The sequence below is a fragment of the Cupressus sempervirens genome, chromosome 5 (genome assembly GCF_028749045.1).
Source record: "Cupressus sempervirens isolate cs-2001-9-10 chromosome 5, ASM2874904v1, whole genome shotgun sequence".
NCBI lineage: Eukaryota > Viridiplantae > Streptophyta > Pinopsida > Cupressales > Cupressaceae > Cupressus > Cupressus sempervirens.
This window is the reverse complement of record NC_143122.1, coordinates 176,624,023-176,639,612: the sequence shown is the minus strand read 5'-3', so window position 1 is coordinate 176,639,612 and position 15,590 is coordinate 176,624,023. Positions and strand designations below refer to the sequence as shown.

Here is a 15,590-nt window from a genome sequence, read left to right as displayed (position 1 = left end):
TTGAATATAATTTGATTAATAAATTTTGCTACTAATAAAGAGTATTTATGTTAATAATATTACAAATTAGAATTTAAAATTTATCTTTTATAGTAGTTAAAGGTATAGTCATATATATTTATATTTAAAAATATTAATGCAAAATTTATTTCTATATTTTTCTATATAATTGTAAATAGATTTATTAATTTAAGTACTATGAATACATTTCTAATATTAAAAATAATTTGATTGGTATCATAAATCTCATTCATGAAAGAATACCTATTTCTATTCAATCAGATCCTCATATTTGTACCGCATTATTAAAATCAAACATAGTTAATGTAAATACCATTAAAACTTAAAGAAGTTAATATATGATCTATGTCCTTGAAGATTGACTATACCAACCACAATAGCCTAGAAATTTGTCTCAATGTAAATCATATATGATGGAAGAAACATGTAAATTGTATATCAAAATCTTACAGATTGATTTATTAATTTGTTAATGAACTAAAGAAAACTACATGCACATAACAATAACATGTCACATCTACCTTTTAACCCTTGCAAAAGGCAGGGACTAAAGCTCTCTTAGAGCTCTTGTTGAAATTATGAATTTAAAAAAAAATCTGACATCAGTTAACTTTTAGTTATCATTTGTTTGACTATTTTAAAATTTATTGATTAGAAAGTTGGTGCACAAAATACACTTGACTAGTAATACTCTTCTCTTATACCACTATTCAATATTTAAAAATATACTACTACAATATGCTCCTCCATTAATGATTTTCTTCCCTTTTCCAATATTTAAAAATATCTATGCTAGCTATAATTCACCCGTGTAAACCAAATTATTAGAATTTTTTAAAAATTAGTTTTAATTGAAAACATGCTCCAGTTGTAGATCAAGTGCGAGCCGAACTAAACTATTTAATATGATTACATCTTACTTTAAGTTTAAATAAAATACTTAAACACATGAACCGCACAAATAAGTAAATCTTCCATTAAAAGGTACGCAAATTTCAGTTGGTACGCAGCAGGATCATATAAATTTTTAATGCGTTCAGCTAGAGATGTCGAGCTGTATCGATTCCGGTTACCTCAACACCTGTTATTTTTAATATGTTTTTCTCAGGTAAACCAGCCTGAAGAGAGCGCTGACGTATTAACACCGTCGAAAGAAATAGAGTTGAACGTGGGTTAGTGGTGGAGCACTCATTACATGGACTCAATGGAAGAAGCTGGTCCAAAATCTCGTCAGTTCAACTGGGAATATTGGGCTCACTAAGAAGACAAAAGGAAGTGGCTTTGAATTCGAACACTGAACTGGAGTAGGTATATCATTATTTTACACGTGTTTGTTTTAAGGGGTCGGTCATATTGGAGACCAGCAGCTCGTCTCTGAGACAGAAGATTCGAGAAGAACAAATGTTGGTTTGCAAGTGGAATCTTTCATAACAGGAAGGCCGGACAAGAGCTTCTCCAAAATGAGTTTTTTCCTGGCTTGCTTGACATTTTTTGCTGCTGTTTGTGCAGCCCCTGTTAATGGAGAAAGCAGCCTCAGCTTTAGTTTTCCTTCTTCCAACAGCTCTCATGTCGACCAGATTAAGCTCTTGTATGATTCTCACTTGCAGAGCAGCGGTGGCGAGAATCTGATCGAACTCACCACAGATCGAGGCGGCAAAACCTACAGCGTCGGCTGGGCTGTTTATGACAAATCCATTCCAGTTTGGGACAAATCTTCCAGGGCTCTGGTAACTTTCTCAACTCACTTTGAATTCAGAATCAATCCATCTGCTAGTAACAAGTTCGGGGCAGGGGGAGGCATGGCCTTTTTCATGGCGCCGCTTGATTTTAGATCACCGGAGCTTTCTGGAGGGAAATGGCTCGGCCTTTTCAATACAAACACGGTAGATAATCCGAAGAACCAGATCGTTGCCGTCGAGTTTGACACGGATGAAAACTCCCACGATCCGGATGACAATCATGTCGGAATCGATGTCAATACAGTGGTTTCAGCTAAAAATTATTCTGTCCGTGACGGAAAGCTGAAAGATGGTAAAAGATGGGATGCTTGGGTGGATTATGACGGGCGGTTGAAGAGGCTTATGGTATTTCTGTCCCGACATCCGTCGAAACCAGCGGCCCCTATTTTGAGTTACGAAATAGATCTGGCCAATTTTTTGCCCGAAAATGTCATGGCCGGATTCTCGGCTTCGACTTCAATGGGAACGGAAAGCCATGCCCTAATCTCATGGAATCTCACCTGCAAAACCTCATGGAACGCTTCTTTCTTCAGTATTCAGGGCGGTGGAAAATCGAAGCGCACGGGTTTCAAAACTGTTCTGATTGCTGTGATCATCGCCGCCTTCGCTGTTCTCTGCGGCCTCGCTGGGGTTTGGTATTGGCGGCGTAGAAGGCACGGGGGCCGGAAAAAAACGGAGCGCGACAGTGAAATGGCACTGGACGAAGAATTTTCACAGGGTCCCCGGAAGTTCACTTACGCCGAGCTGAACACCGCGACCAGACATTTCAGCGAGAGCCAAAAGCTCGGCCAGGGCGGATTCGGATCTGTTTACAGGGGGGTGTTGCCGGACACAAATGAACTTGTCGCAGTAAAGCGGATTTCCGAGGGTTCGAAACAGGGGAAAAAGGAATATGTTGCAGAGGTGAGCATAATCACCCGGCTAGGGCACCGGAATCTGGTTCAGCTCTTGGGATGGTGCCATGAAAGAGGCGAATTGCTTCTCGTCTACGAATTCATGCCGAATGGAAGCCTGGACAAGCGGATTTTTGCAGAAGATTCCGGCGCTCTGGATTGGAATCGCAGGTACAATATAGCATCCGGCATAGCCGCCGCTCTGGTTTATCTTCACGAGGATTGGGACCAGTGTATTCTGCACAGAGACATCAAATCCAGCAATGTGATGCTCGATTCAAATTTCAATGCAAAGCTAGGAGATTTCGGGCTTGCGAGGCTTGTGGAGCGCGATACGGAGGCGTTTTCTCACACCACGGTTGTTGCCGGAACCCTAGGTTATCTCGCGCCGGAATGTGTGATAACGGGAAAATCAACTCCTGAATCCGATGTTTACAGTTTCGGCGCAGTTGCTCTTGAAATTGCATGCGGAAGAAGGGCTTTGGATCAAAGCCTGAGAGAAAATTATGGCATGCGACTGGTTCAGTGGGTTTGGGATCTCTATTCTAAGGCTAGGATTTTAGATGCTGCGGCCGAAACCCTGCGCGGCGAGTTCAACAGGGATGAAATGGAGCGGCTGTTAATGGTGGGATTGTGGTGTTCTCACCCTGATCCCAACGGCAGGCCTTCCATGAGACAAGTTCTCAAGGCCTTAAGATTCGAGGAGCTGTTGCCGTATATTCCGACGACTATGCCGGTGCCGGTTTTTGTTTACGGCGATCCTGTCCGGCCCAGCGATGTACTGTCGACGACCACTTTGTACGGGACTAGCAGTGACCGGTCGCAGCCGGTTACATCGGTTGTGCCGCGCTGACGCTCTGCCTGCCAGCCTGGCGTTTAACCACTGTTTATAGCTCGCGGTCTGCCCACAGGATTTGATTTTTATTACATTGAACTCGCTTACAATTTGTGTGTACTTTTAAATGAGAAAGTTCCAAAACAGTTGTGATTTTAAAAGCACGCAGTCCAATAGTTTTGTTTCTTTCGTTGGCTTTTCCGAGACTGCATTTTACATGCGGTTTGATCTGATCTATGAAATGTTTTGTTTCAAATTTTCTATGGAAAAGCAGGTTGTAGATTGTCGAGACATGAGCGGCCATCAAAACTAGCCCTTGGCTAAATAGCCGAACAAATGCACCTGAAGAGACAGTTTTTTGAATTTATTAATTAATTTAAAAATGAGAGAACCATGGCTGTGTGAGTTTTAAATTAATTAATAAGTTCAAATAACTGTCACATCAGGTACATATTTTCGGCTGCATAGACATCGCCTTAAAACGAGGCTTGGAAAGAGGAACCTCAAAACACTAGAAAAATTAAATATGATAACAACTGGCCATTTAAAAATTCGTGTGGACCAATTACAATGAATAGTATATGGAAGAACGATTACAACTGAATCATCATGTTGAATGTACATGTAAAGAATGATTACAACAAATCATCTTCTTGAATGCATACGGAAAGCGAGACGCTTCATCTCATGTAACAAAGAAATTTTTATATATTTGCATTAGACTCAATGTATTTGTTGATTCTAAGCTCAGAGATTGGTGCTTTAATTTGTTGTAATTGATAAGTTATTTTTTCCTATAACTCTTTTATAACTTCAAAAAATAAGACGTGTTTCAGGGTAAGATGTTTCAATTCTTGAATAACATATGATTTATTATAGATGAATTACAATGATGTTTAAAAACAAATAGTAGTCACATTATGTATGTAAGATAATTCGAAATATCTATTGTAAGTACAAATACAATGGAGGAAAAAAAATATTTCTATCTAATGAAATATTGTGAAGGAATTGTATAAATAGCATTGAATTACTAATAACAAGGTTAGCATTGACATCTTTAATAAAATTATGAAGTAAATACAATACGTTTTTCACAAACTTTATCAAATTGTAATTTGATCAGCAATATATTTCAGCCAAAGTAATAAGTTCATTTATTATTTTCCCAAACCAAGACCAAGTATCAATGATATCTCTGCATTATAGATATCTTTTTTCTTCATTTTTTACAATAACCTACACTCCATGTGATCTCAGTAGCCATTGTCATAGTCATGGTTTTGTATGAAATATTTGGTAAAGTAATATGTTGCCAAACAAAGATAACACATTAATTTTTTCTTTTAGATAGAAGTTTGTTTAAATCTTTGTTGATGTTTGACATAACAATTCTTCTCAAAGCCCTCTAAATAAAGAAGATTCCATCTTTAATACACTTCCACGCAACGTGATCAAAATTTACTAACATTTCATCCATACCTAAAATTTTATTTGGTTTTGTAGAGAAAAAGGCACGTTTGATTTTTTCCCCACGAAACAAGTATGGTCCAAGAATAATGCCCAAGCTATTCTTAGATATTAATGGATTAATAAAAAAAGGTCAAACAAGTATTGTGAATTAAATGTGGAATTAACATATCAAATTACTTCTACATACATACAATGCCATAACACCATGTGAAAACACACTTTATGCACACAACAATGCATTACATAGGGCGAGAATGTAAAAGGATTACTTCACTAAGGCCAAAACATGGAGATTAGGTCAAGAAAGAGGATATGGAGGAGGGTTGAGGATCATCTGTTAAAGGAGAAAACATTACACCTTAGTCAACTCACCAATCCTTGAGCATCTTGATATTCAAAAGGTTGGACAAAATAACATAATTGATTGTGCTTTGGAGTCTACAGTGCTTTGGATTTCAAACTTCAAGTCGCATGCTCCTATAAAAGCTCAAACTAGCCCATATACCACATTTTACAACCTACCCAACATAATAATAATTTCTAACAAGACTTAGAAAAATTTAGAGTCTGAATTGAAGTTTACAATTTCAAACTTCAAAAATAATTGTAGCATATCACTTATAGTAGTTTGGAATTTGATTGGAAAAGGCATTCCATACAAAATTGATTCACCTATCAAACATTGACTACCAAGCATCCTATGTCTTCAACTCAACTTCACCTTCAAGTATTTGATTTGCACTCAGGCAATAAGAAAGGTCGAGTAGCAAATGTGCACTTCAAACATTATTGAAATTTAACAAAATAATGCTTAATACTAGTTAATGTATGATCAAAAGGCAGTTTATAATGAGTCAATCATAAGGAACAATAGTTATTGAAGTTTTTGCAAATACGATAGCAATCTAAAATGCCTTGATCTTGAGAGAAAATACATGATTAATAAATCTTGAGTTAGATCGATAGTACCATGGACGATCTCATGTCGAGACCAATATATACTTTCCCTTGTGAATACCACTTGATGTAATGAGTATTTTGTAGGCTGTTCAATCTCATGAGAGCCACTAGTTGTAAAATATTGGTGAAAGAGTTTGACTCGAAATGGTGCAATTGCATCTTCGTGTATATGATACTTCACACACAACATAAGATGCCTCATAAACACCAATGAATTTGTTAAAGGGGCTCTATAATATAAATGATTCATAAGGTGGATAAATGTAATTTATTTTGCAAAATGGGTAGCAATTTAAGTAGGCTTAATCTTAGGGGAAACTTTATGACAAAGAAAGGTTGTCTCAGAAAATCACTAAGAAGAGTGACCTCCTAAGAAGGCCCAATGCTTCATCCACATGTTCATCAACAAGATCCATGTAAACCATTGCTAATGAAATATAGTTCATTCAATTTCGTTGTAAACTAATTTAGTTAAATCTTAATATAAATATCACAAAATGTGATATAATATGAAAAATACCTCATGATTATCATATTTGTGTGTGTGTGTGTGTGTGTGTGTGTGTGTGTGTGTGTGTGTGTGTGAGAGAGAGAGAGAGAGAGAGAGAGAGAGAGAGAGAGAGAGAGAGAGAGTTAATTTAGACTAGTGTTAGAAGAAGAGTAAAATAACGAACATGTACAAAGATAAGTAGATGAGTAAATTACACATTTAACATATAAGAGAATTTAACTATTAATAATGAAATTAAAAAATATGCAAAAGAAAAATTATGACTATCTCGTAGACAAAGCAAATTGGCTAGAAGAAATCATATTACATCATAGCTTACCTTAATCATGAACTATGATTAAAGAGCCTATATATGAGTAAACAATAAATAAATTTTAATTAATAAAGAAAGGACTAGTCATAAATAAAAAAAATAAAAAATCAAAAGCTAAAAATGTTCATTATCTGCTTAAGCACTATCGTGTATCATCCCATATGCAAAATTGACTAATGGACAATGTTGATAAGAAGAATGAGAACGACAACATTCCTAATTTACATCATAAAGTAAGTAGTTGGAAAGTAACATTACACCATGATATAAATATTCTACAATAACATCTCGATCAAAAAAAGTACCAACTCAAAATAGACAATCTACAAACAAAGAACCCTAGCTAAATTTGTTTAAAAAAGGTATAACAAGACAAAAATAAACGAAACACCAAATATTTAGATTAAAATTTACTATAAATATATATATCTTTTTATATACAGTCTACTATCTATGCCAGATCTGAATATGACTTATAATATTTGAACCCTCACACATTTACCACCTGTAGAGCTTCTCTATAATAGAAATTCTTGACAATTAAACCCACTCGTATGTTAAGATGAAAGAGTTTTCCAACTCATCATCCTATCATCTAGCAATAGAGGTAATTAAAATCTTTATACGGTTTCGTGCAGGTAAGAGGCCATGCGTCGAACAAGAAAACTGAGAAAGTGATATTTCATACGATGGCCGACTAGTGGGTATCCACGCGCTATCATTTAATCGAAGATCGTAATTGTCAAACTATAATTATAGTATTGCTTAGTGCAAAAAGTTATTATAGTCATTTACTAACTACTATGGCATGAGGAATATAATTTAGAAGAGATAATCTATAGACTATATTAATTGATGAGGTTCCACCACGAAGTTGAGTACTGCTTCAGTGCAAAAAGTGGAAGTGTTTTCTTTGATTTTTAAATTTGGTATTAGTTGATGCAAAAAATTGAGGAACCTAAGGATTGAATCTCAAAAATGTTTTATAATATAGTGGTCAAAATAAAGTGTTCAAATATGTAAATTTTCCCAACACCTACATGGCAGAAATTGGCTTTAAAGAGGCATCTGTAAAGTTCACGCAAAAAGATGTTTGTTTCATAACCATACCATGCATGTATATGGCCATCAAATTTTTATTTGAATCTAGTGATTTTTAGTCCTTTTATTGAAATAGGCCCAAGGCAATCCATGTTATTTAACATATTTTTTGTGTTTTCCTAAAGTTTTCTACATTTTTAATTGACCGTATAATATATTATGAAAACTTATAATGTATGACCATCATAGTTTTTTCCTATATTTATTCACATGAAATATGTTAGCATTATTTTATAAGAATTGATATGTCAAGTACACTTTTTTTGTGTGACTTCTGTAAGAGAAACTACTCTAATTAGGATATTTAAGTATGGGTCATATGATTTTAATACATTTATGTTTAGAAAATTATGAGTTTTGTACATAGAATTGTCAATATTATCCATTTAGCATGGAAGATAAATTTCTTATTAAATTTTAGAAGTTAATTGTGACATTTTTATACTTTTCTATTTAAATTTAATTATCCTTCAAAGTTGAGCTATTAAGAAAGATTGAGTTAACAATAAATTATTATATAGAATAAATTTTGAATAAATATAATACAATTAAATTTATAATCAATTTAAATATCATTATTATTGTATTATTTATATAATGAGTATAACAATCAAAATCTTAATCCTTTCTCATTGGGATGTTATTGAAGATTTATATATATTTTGAATTCTATTAACAAATCTTATAAATTAGTGAAAGTTTAAAAAATGATACAAGCTACATCAACATGTTAGAGATGAGCATTGGGAATAAAAAATGACTTTAACAAATGCAACATGCCTCTAGCATGTAGTATTATGGTAAAAATACAATGTAAATTAATCAACTCGTATAACAAAATGTCCAAATTATATTAAAATTTTGTAGGAAAAGTGCACTAGATTTACAAACAAAAACCACATATTATGTGTATAAAATCTATATAAAAGATCCAATATCTACAAAATGAGAAGATACAATTCAACCTAAATAGACACTCAAATGAAATGAATTTCAGTAATAGAGAAAATATGACTTCATAAATGGATTCTATTGAACTTAAAACTCAAAATCTAAATCAAACTAGGAATTTCATCTGAATCCATGTTTACATTTTCATATCACTATTGGATCAACAAAAACTTTGGATACTTGATGCTTGACCTCCTTGTGAGAATAAGTGATGCCATCTCCAAAAATATAAAGGAACTATAATCCCCTATTAAAGTTGAATGATATCTTTTCCCATTCGAGTATAGAATTATCTGGATTGAGATATATCCATCTCAATTCTTTTAGCAATTCTTCAACAAGATTGGTGATGTAGTTTATGCCTCTACTTTAGAACATTTAGGATGGTCCCTCATATAAGAGGAAATGGCAGAGGCAGTCTCTCCATGGCGCCTCTCATCTTGAACATCAAAATTATAATTATGTCAGTATTAAAATATTAATAAGTTTGTCCCCTGTGTTTAACTTGTCCATATCAAAATAAAATATTAGACCTCAAAATCTCGTGCATTGTCAATTAGTCTACAGACATCCATATGATCTCATAGAATCTGGATTTATTCAGGTGCATCTTTTGAATAGAATCATTGCTTAGAATGGGTTCCACTTAATAGAGTATGCATCAATATTGGTCCAATGGATGCACTTGTTGTAGTAATGGTTAGGTACTCATCATAGGTTGGAATATATCCACTTGATTTCCACCATGCGTGTTCCAAGTTAGTTTTGATATAATCCTCCCATTGAAAACAATAAAGCTTATTGATCTTAATATAAATCTCTTAGAAGTGCCCCATTAATGGTTTTGGTGTGCGGGCATAAAGTGTGGCATGAATATATGAAAATATCAAATCTATAAGAATAGTCATAACTCTCTCATCTTTTGTAAATTTTTACCTCAAAAGAATGTTACTTTCTAGCTATTATATTCAAACACATATATAAATGGGTTTGAAGAGGTGTACATACCGCTTTTGTAACAAAAGACATCATGTCACATCCTTGTTTTTGGGTGGCTTCATTTATCAGTTCTTTCATGGTTTTGAAAACAAATTCGAGGCACATTTTGAAATTTTGTGGCATATTTGTCACAATTGAGATATCCCAGCCTTGAAGAATGGCCTTCTTAATAAATTTGAGTTGATCGGGTGTTGCATAGTCATCAAAAAGGTCATCCACAATAGTGACAAGGATTGCCAATATGGAAATAGCAATTCTGACGCTGCTGAATTCCGATTCATCCTCTGCACTAACCCCTCACATGTAATATTCAATTGACCGCTCTCTCATTGCAATAAGCTTGGGGACGCCGGAATCGACCCACCACCTATAAATCATCATTTCACATTATTAATCAGATCGCCATTACTAATTGTAGGGCCCATTTACCATTGCACCAAAAGCCATGACTGTTAGTGAACATGGAACACCACATAATTAACCACCTATGGGCAGGGGAGTGCGTTGCATCACCCAACAATCTCCCCCTCGACGCGCATACCAGGTGCTTACACAGGTCGGGAAGGCACCAGGAAGATTTGAACCCATGACCAGGCCAAAACCTTGCTCTGATACCACTTGTAGGGCCGATTTACCATTGCACCAAAAGCCATGACTGTTAGTGAACATGAAACACCACATAATTAACCACCTGTGAGCAGGGAAGCACGTTGCATCATCCAACACTAATCTACTACAATATGTAAAACTTTATCATGTTGCAAATACATAGTTGGAGAGATTCTTCATCTCCGTCTTGTAGGCACACTGCAATATATTGAAATCCAGTTTGGCCAGCTCTAAAACTTTCTTGTCCTTCAACCTGAAGAAAAAGAGGAGATGTGAATATAGTCAGCGTAACTAATAAGATTTGGACATTTTGAATGGTCGAAAATTAAAGGAACATCTCTACACTTGTATACCTGCGATCATCTAGCTCGTATATCTCTATGTAGTTTCGTGCCTCCCATCTTGCAAAAGTGCAAGAAAATTCATATACAAGGGCGTAGTCTACCTGCAATAATGAAAATAACCATTGTCACTAAGGATTTGTGCTCCTCTAAACATCTGCAGGAAAGACAACAATAAAAGGGCTAATGATTTAATACCTCTTTGAGAAGGCTTGCGCTGTAGGAGTCTCCAATATGAGGTGTTTGTAAGAGGGTCTTAAGGCGGGCGGAGGTGAAGGCTTTAGCCTCGTCCATGACCCTCTCTCCGGGGAATCCCACGCTTGATGCTCTCAACAGGTTCACCATGCCCCGCATCACTTGTTCTGATGATCTGCTATTGTTATTCTCATCATCACCACAACTAGAGAAGAACAAGTGCCCATTTCTATCCTTGAAACTCTCCAGCACATCTGCTCAGAACGATGGCAATATTGATAGCAGATCATCAGAACAAGTGATGCCCCGCATCACTAGTTCTGATGATCTCCTATCAATATTTCCGTCGTTCTCTATCTGTCCAGAACTGGAGAAGAAGAAGTGCTCAAAACTCTCCAGCACATCTGCTCATGGAAAATGCAAATAAATGATTGCAGGCATGCAACATGCCTTAAAAGTGTATACCTAAGAATAAAAGAGGGTATTGCGTCATTCATAAATATACCTGGAGATACATCATAGCGACGGAGTCTTAATAGTCTCAGCCCTAAAGCTGTCGCATTCAAGTTACAATCCCTGCTTAATCCTAATCTTATGCCCACACTCGTGTCCCAACACCTGCAATCAGAAGCAAATTGTTCATTTTTATCTTTGATATCTATTTTGATTGAAGTATTGCAAAGAAAAATGAAGGAAATGTGATGAGATGAGACCGGTAGGCAGAGTCGAGGATGAGTTTGATTTCAGCGTCGAAATATCAGTCTATTCCGAGGCACTGCAACCCATCAACCATCTCAAGATGCTCCATTAACAAATCTCCACTTTGCATTTCTCTCAACAACGCCTTCACTTCTTTGACAAGTGCTTCAGCGCGTTAACGGTATTCAGATTCCTAGTACAAAATACACACAATACAGATTACATAGTTACGATCATGAGCAAAGAAAAACCATGAGATGCAAAGTTTAAGAGAAAGATGAGGTGAGTAAAAATAGTCATTAACCCCGTACGGTGTTGGCATGGATTGGACAAAATCATCATCCCACACATTGAAAGCGTTATCTGGTATTTTACACACAGCACAAGTTTCTTCTCCTGCATCCAAATTCCTCATCGCCATCGGTGAAGCAACTAGCCGCTCCAAGAATATTTAACACAATTACTAGGCTCTCAAGTTTAGTAATGCAATGCATACAGGCATTCTGAGGCTGCTATCTATTTATAGAGGCATTGCCAAAAATGCATGACAATTTCTTTTATTCTCATGAGATTTGTGCGGCTAAGAAACGTATCAAAGTTGTATTATTTTATTGAGAACTATGACGTATGGAATCCTTCACCTTTCCCTTTCCTCCACGTGCCAGGCCGCTTTCAACCACTAGTATAAATATTAATTTTCTTTGTCGTATCATTATAGATATTTGACAACTACTCCACTTTTAAATGTTTGGGTGTGTTTATTGTGCTAATATTAAGTTTTAACATTTATGGTGCACATTGAAGTTTTGACTTTTCACAACTCTACAATTGCTTTAAAAATGTGAACCTCTTGTAGTGACCCATCCTAATTAAGGACCCCTTGTGATAACACAAGCTTATGAACATAATGTGCATGCATATCTAGTAGAATGTTTAGCATTGCTTTTCCAATGTCAACTTTCAGCTCGTATTTATGATTGTACATTCAATTAGATATCAAGGTACACAGGATTAGATAATTTTACTAAATTAGGCTATAAAGTTTGAATGATTGATGGGTGAGAAAACCAAATATTTAGCACCCATAAATAAGTTGTCACATTAATAGAAACTAGGTCCTATGACCACACACATGATCATACCTCTAGGTACTTGTTATGGCCCACTAGACGGGGGTATGCAATATTTATCATGCATTAATGATTCATGCAAAACCTAAAACATTCATTATACTACTATGAAAAAGGTTCTTTTCAAATCAAACATTTAAAACATAGAAATACAAAAATACAAGAGAGGACACTTGTTTATCTCTTTCCATCAATATCCAAATGTATTATGCAAACAATAATACAAAGCACTAAGATCATCCCTCAACACAATGCAGGAGAATCTTAGGTACTTTGGAAATCTCACATCAAACAAAAATATTTCTTGTTATTTATTCATGTTTGTTGTTTGTGGAATGGCCCTTGTTGTTCATGTTCTTTCTTTCCATGTAGGTTGCTTCTTAATGTGGAACTATCATTGCTTCTTAATGTGGAACTATCATGGATCATGCTCCTATGTTTATAGAATTTAATTTTGCCATATGTGAGAGCTACCCTTTCTCCTTGCTTGAGGCATGTTTTTTCTTGGCAGCTCAAGAAATGTACGATGTTTGGCTTATGTAAGGTTTTGTGATATCAATGCTTTTTGCGGCCTTGGAGATCTCTTATTGGATCATGTGTGGACCTACCCTTTTTCCTGCAGATGCTATTTTTCTTAATTGTTTGGTCATTGATTCCTTCTTTGAACAAAACCTATATTTTGTAATACATCACTATTACATATAGGTGGGGTTAAAGATGATTATAAAAACATCTGTTGAGTTAATTATCTTAATTTCAGAAGAAAAAATATTTATTTATTGTCGCAAATATTTCTTTAATTCTATGTCCTTATTAATTGTCTCTTAAAGATGATATAAAACTTTTAATTGTCATCTTTAACCATTGTCTCTTAAAGATGATAAAAAACCAAGGTATTTATTTTCTTATAGAGACAATTTCACTTGTGTCTTTAACTAGACACAATAGTTCTTTAGTTATAGAGACTTAGTTATTGTATGTAGAGAGATGATATATTTGAAAATATCACCTATATAACAAAATGTAATAAATAATAAATAATTTAATTTTAACATAATTTTCAATATTTAATGTTTCTAAATATCAATATATAGAATATTCACTATAATTATTCCCAATATTGTGCTCTTACAAAGCACTTCACAAAATAGTATTAAACTAGCTTGAATCAAAAAATCATATTTATTGCATTTATTATCAATGTTGTCTTACAAAATAATGTGGGAGTTAATCCACAAGAAAAGGAGTATAATGTGAATAGGAAATTAAACACTAGTAGTTATGCGTTTATAATTATTTAGAGTTTGATTCCACTAACACTTTTTACCATCGGCCACTCAAATTTTCTAATTGTGTTTGGAGTCAAATGCACTCATAGGGTGGGCTAGTTGAATAATTGGAGCTTGAGATGTTGAGGGCACAAGCACATGAATCCTTTTAATATCAATTCATAAGAAGAATAATTTTTGTTTAGACAAGAAAAATCAAATGATTTTACACAATCCATATTCACGTTGCCATGAAATTAGATCACTAAAAAGTTATAAGAGATGACAGATTTGACAGAATTGTTTTAATTATATCAATTGAGTTGATCTGTCATGTGTTTTTTATTTCATTTCTACATAGTTTATAAAATTACACAAAGTATCTTATATAAATCACTTAAATTACATTAATAAAGATACTTTTTATTTTAATTATATTAATTTAGTTGATCTATCATGTGTTTTTTTTAAATTTCTATGGTAAACATCATATACTTTATAAATTTACAGAGAGTATCTTATAGCAATTTCTAAAATTACTTTAATAAAGATACTTTTTGTGGATGTGATGGTGTCAATGTTATCAAATTGAGGAAATGTCTACATCTTAAATTAAAACAAAAATCTTACCAAGGGGTACATTTACATTTTTTTTTTCAAAACTCCCTTTCTTTTGAGTTCAAATTGAAATGAATTGTCAAATAAATTTAGAATCGTGAAAGAAAAATCCAAATTAGACTATTTTAACTAATTGACTATATCAAAATGTGTGAATAATGTTACAGGGATATAAAAAGTCATCTAAATATACCCACAAATTCTAATATCAATTATTAGACTTACTTTAAGCACATTTTAAGGGTGTGATGGAATATTATCATATTGATGAGATATGATAACTAATCTATGAGATTTGACAAAGAAAATGACAAAATAGACCATTTTGATAAATTGAATGTCTCAAACATTATCAGTAGCATAATTAATGTACTATATGATTACATTTTGTAAATTCTCTATCTAGTATTTTACTAGGTCTTTTTAAAATGTTTTTTTGCAAGATTTGATAGTACGAAGTAGTTAACTTGATATTTTCTTACATATTATAATAAAATCAACTCTAATCTATTAGAGTATTCATTTCTTTCATTTTCCCCCTTAATTGAATGAAATGTCCTAATAGAAATTATATATGTAATATCAATTTATTCACAATATTTTATAATTCAAGTCACTTTATTTATTAATTTATAGTATAAAATATCATTCAATATCATATTTGGTGTTTTAGTATTTCATATAGAAAATAAAAACAATCTTAATAAATGATGTAAAGATATCTATTATTACTACCAAATTCATTAAAGTAATTTTAAATTTTGCTAATAATATTTTATAGATAGTATATTAGTTATCTAATGCATGTTAGTTTAAATATAGATAACATGAAATAGTAAATGACACAATGTCTTGCATGTTATTTTTTGTTATGTTAGTAGGAAAAGGGCATTGATCGAGATAAAATGGTGGAAAATCAAAATAGGGAGCACGA

The 15,590-nt window shown here is 33.8% G+C and overlaps 1 protein-coding gene and 1 pseudogene across 2 annotated transcripts; one reads left to right on the top strand and one right to left on the bottom strand.

Annotated features, from left to right (window-relative positions):
* Positions 1 to 1,024: 1,024 nt before the first annotated feature.
* Positions 1,025 to 3,779, top strand: LOC149554987 (L-type lectin-domain containing receptor kinase IX.1 pseudogene; annotated as a pseudogene). The gene has a single exon (XR_016364442.1). The product of XR_016364442.1 is annotated as an L-type lectin-domain containing receptor kinase IX.1 pseudogene (transcript).
* A 5,863-nt stretch (positions 3,780 to 9,642) lies between these two features.
* Positions 9,643 to 12,139, bottom strand: LOC149554986 (alpha-longipinene synthase-like). Its single transcript, XM_089833570.1, has 6 exons — positions 11,952 to 12,139; positions 11,655 to 11,833; positions 11,447 to 11,559; positions 10,945 to 11,345; positions 10,759 to 10,850; positions 9,643 to 10,658 (listed from the first exon to the last, which is right to left on the bottom strand). Exons 4-6 carry the CDS (start codon positions 11,098 to 11,100, stop codon positions 10,550 to 10,552), a joined length of 357 nt encoding a protein of 118 aa, XP_089689696.1. The 5' UTR covers positions 11,101 to 11,345; positions 11,447 to 11,559; positions 11,655 to 11,833; positions 11,952 to 12,139; the 3' UTR covers positions 9,643 to 10,549.
* Positions 12,140 to 15,590: the final 3,451 nt, after the last annotated feature.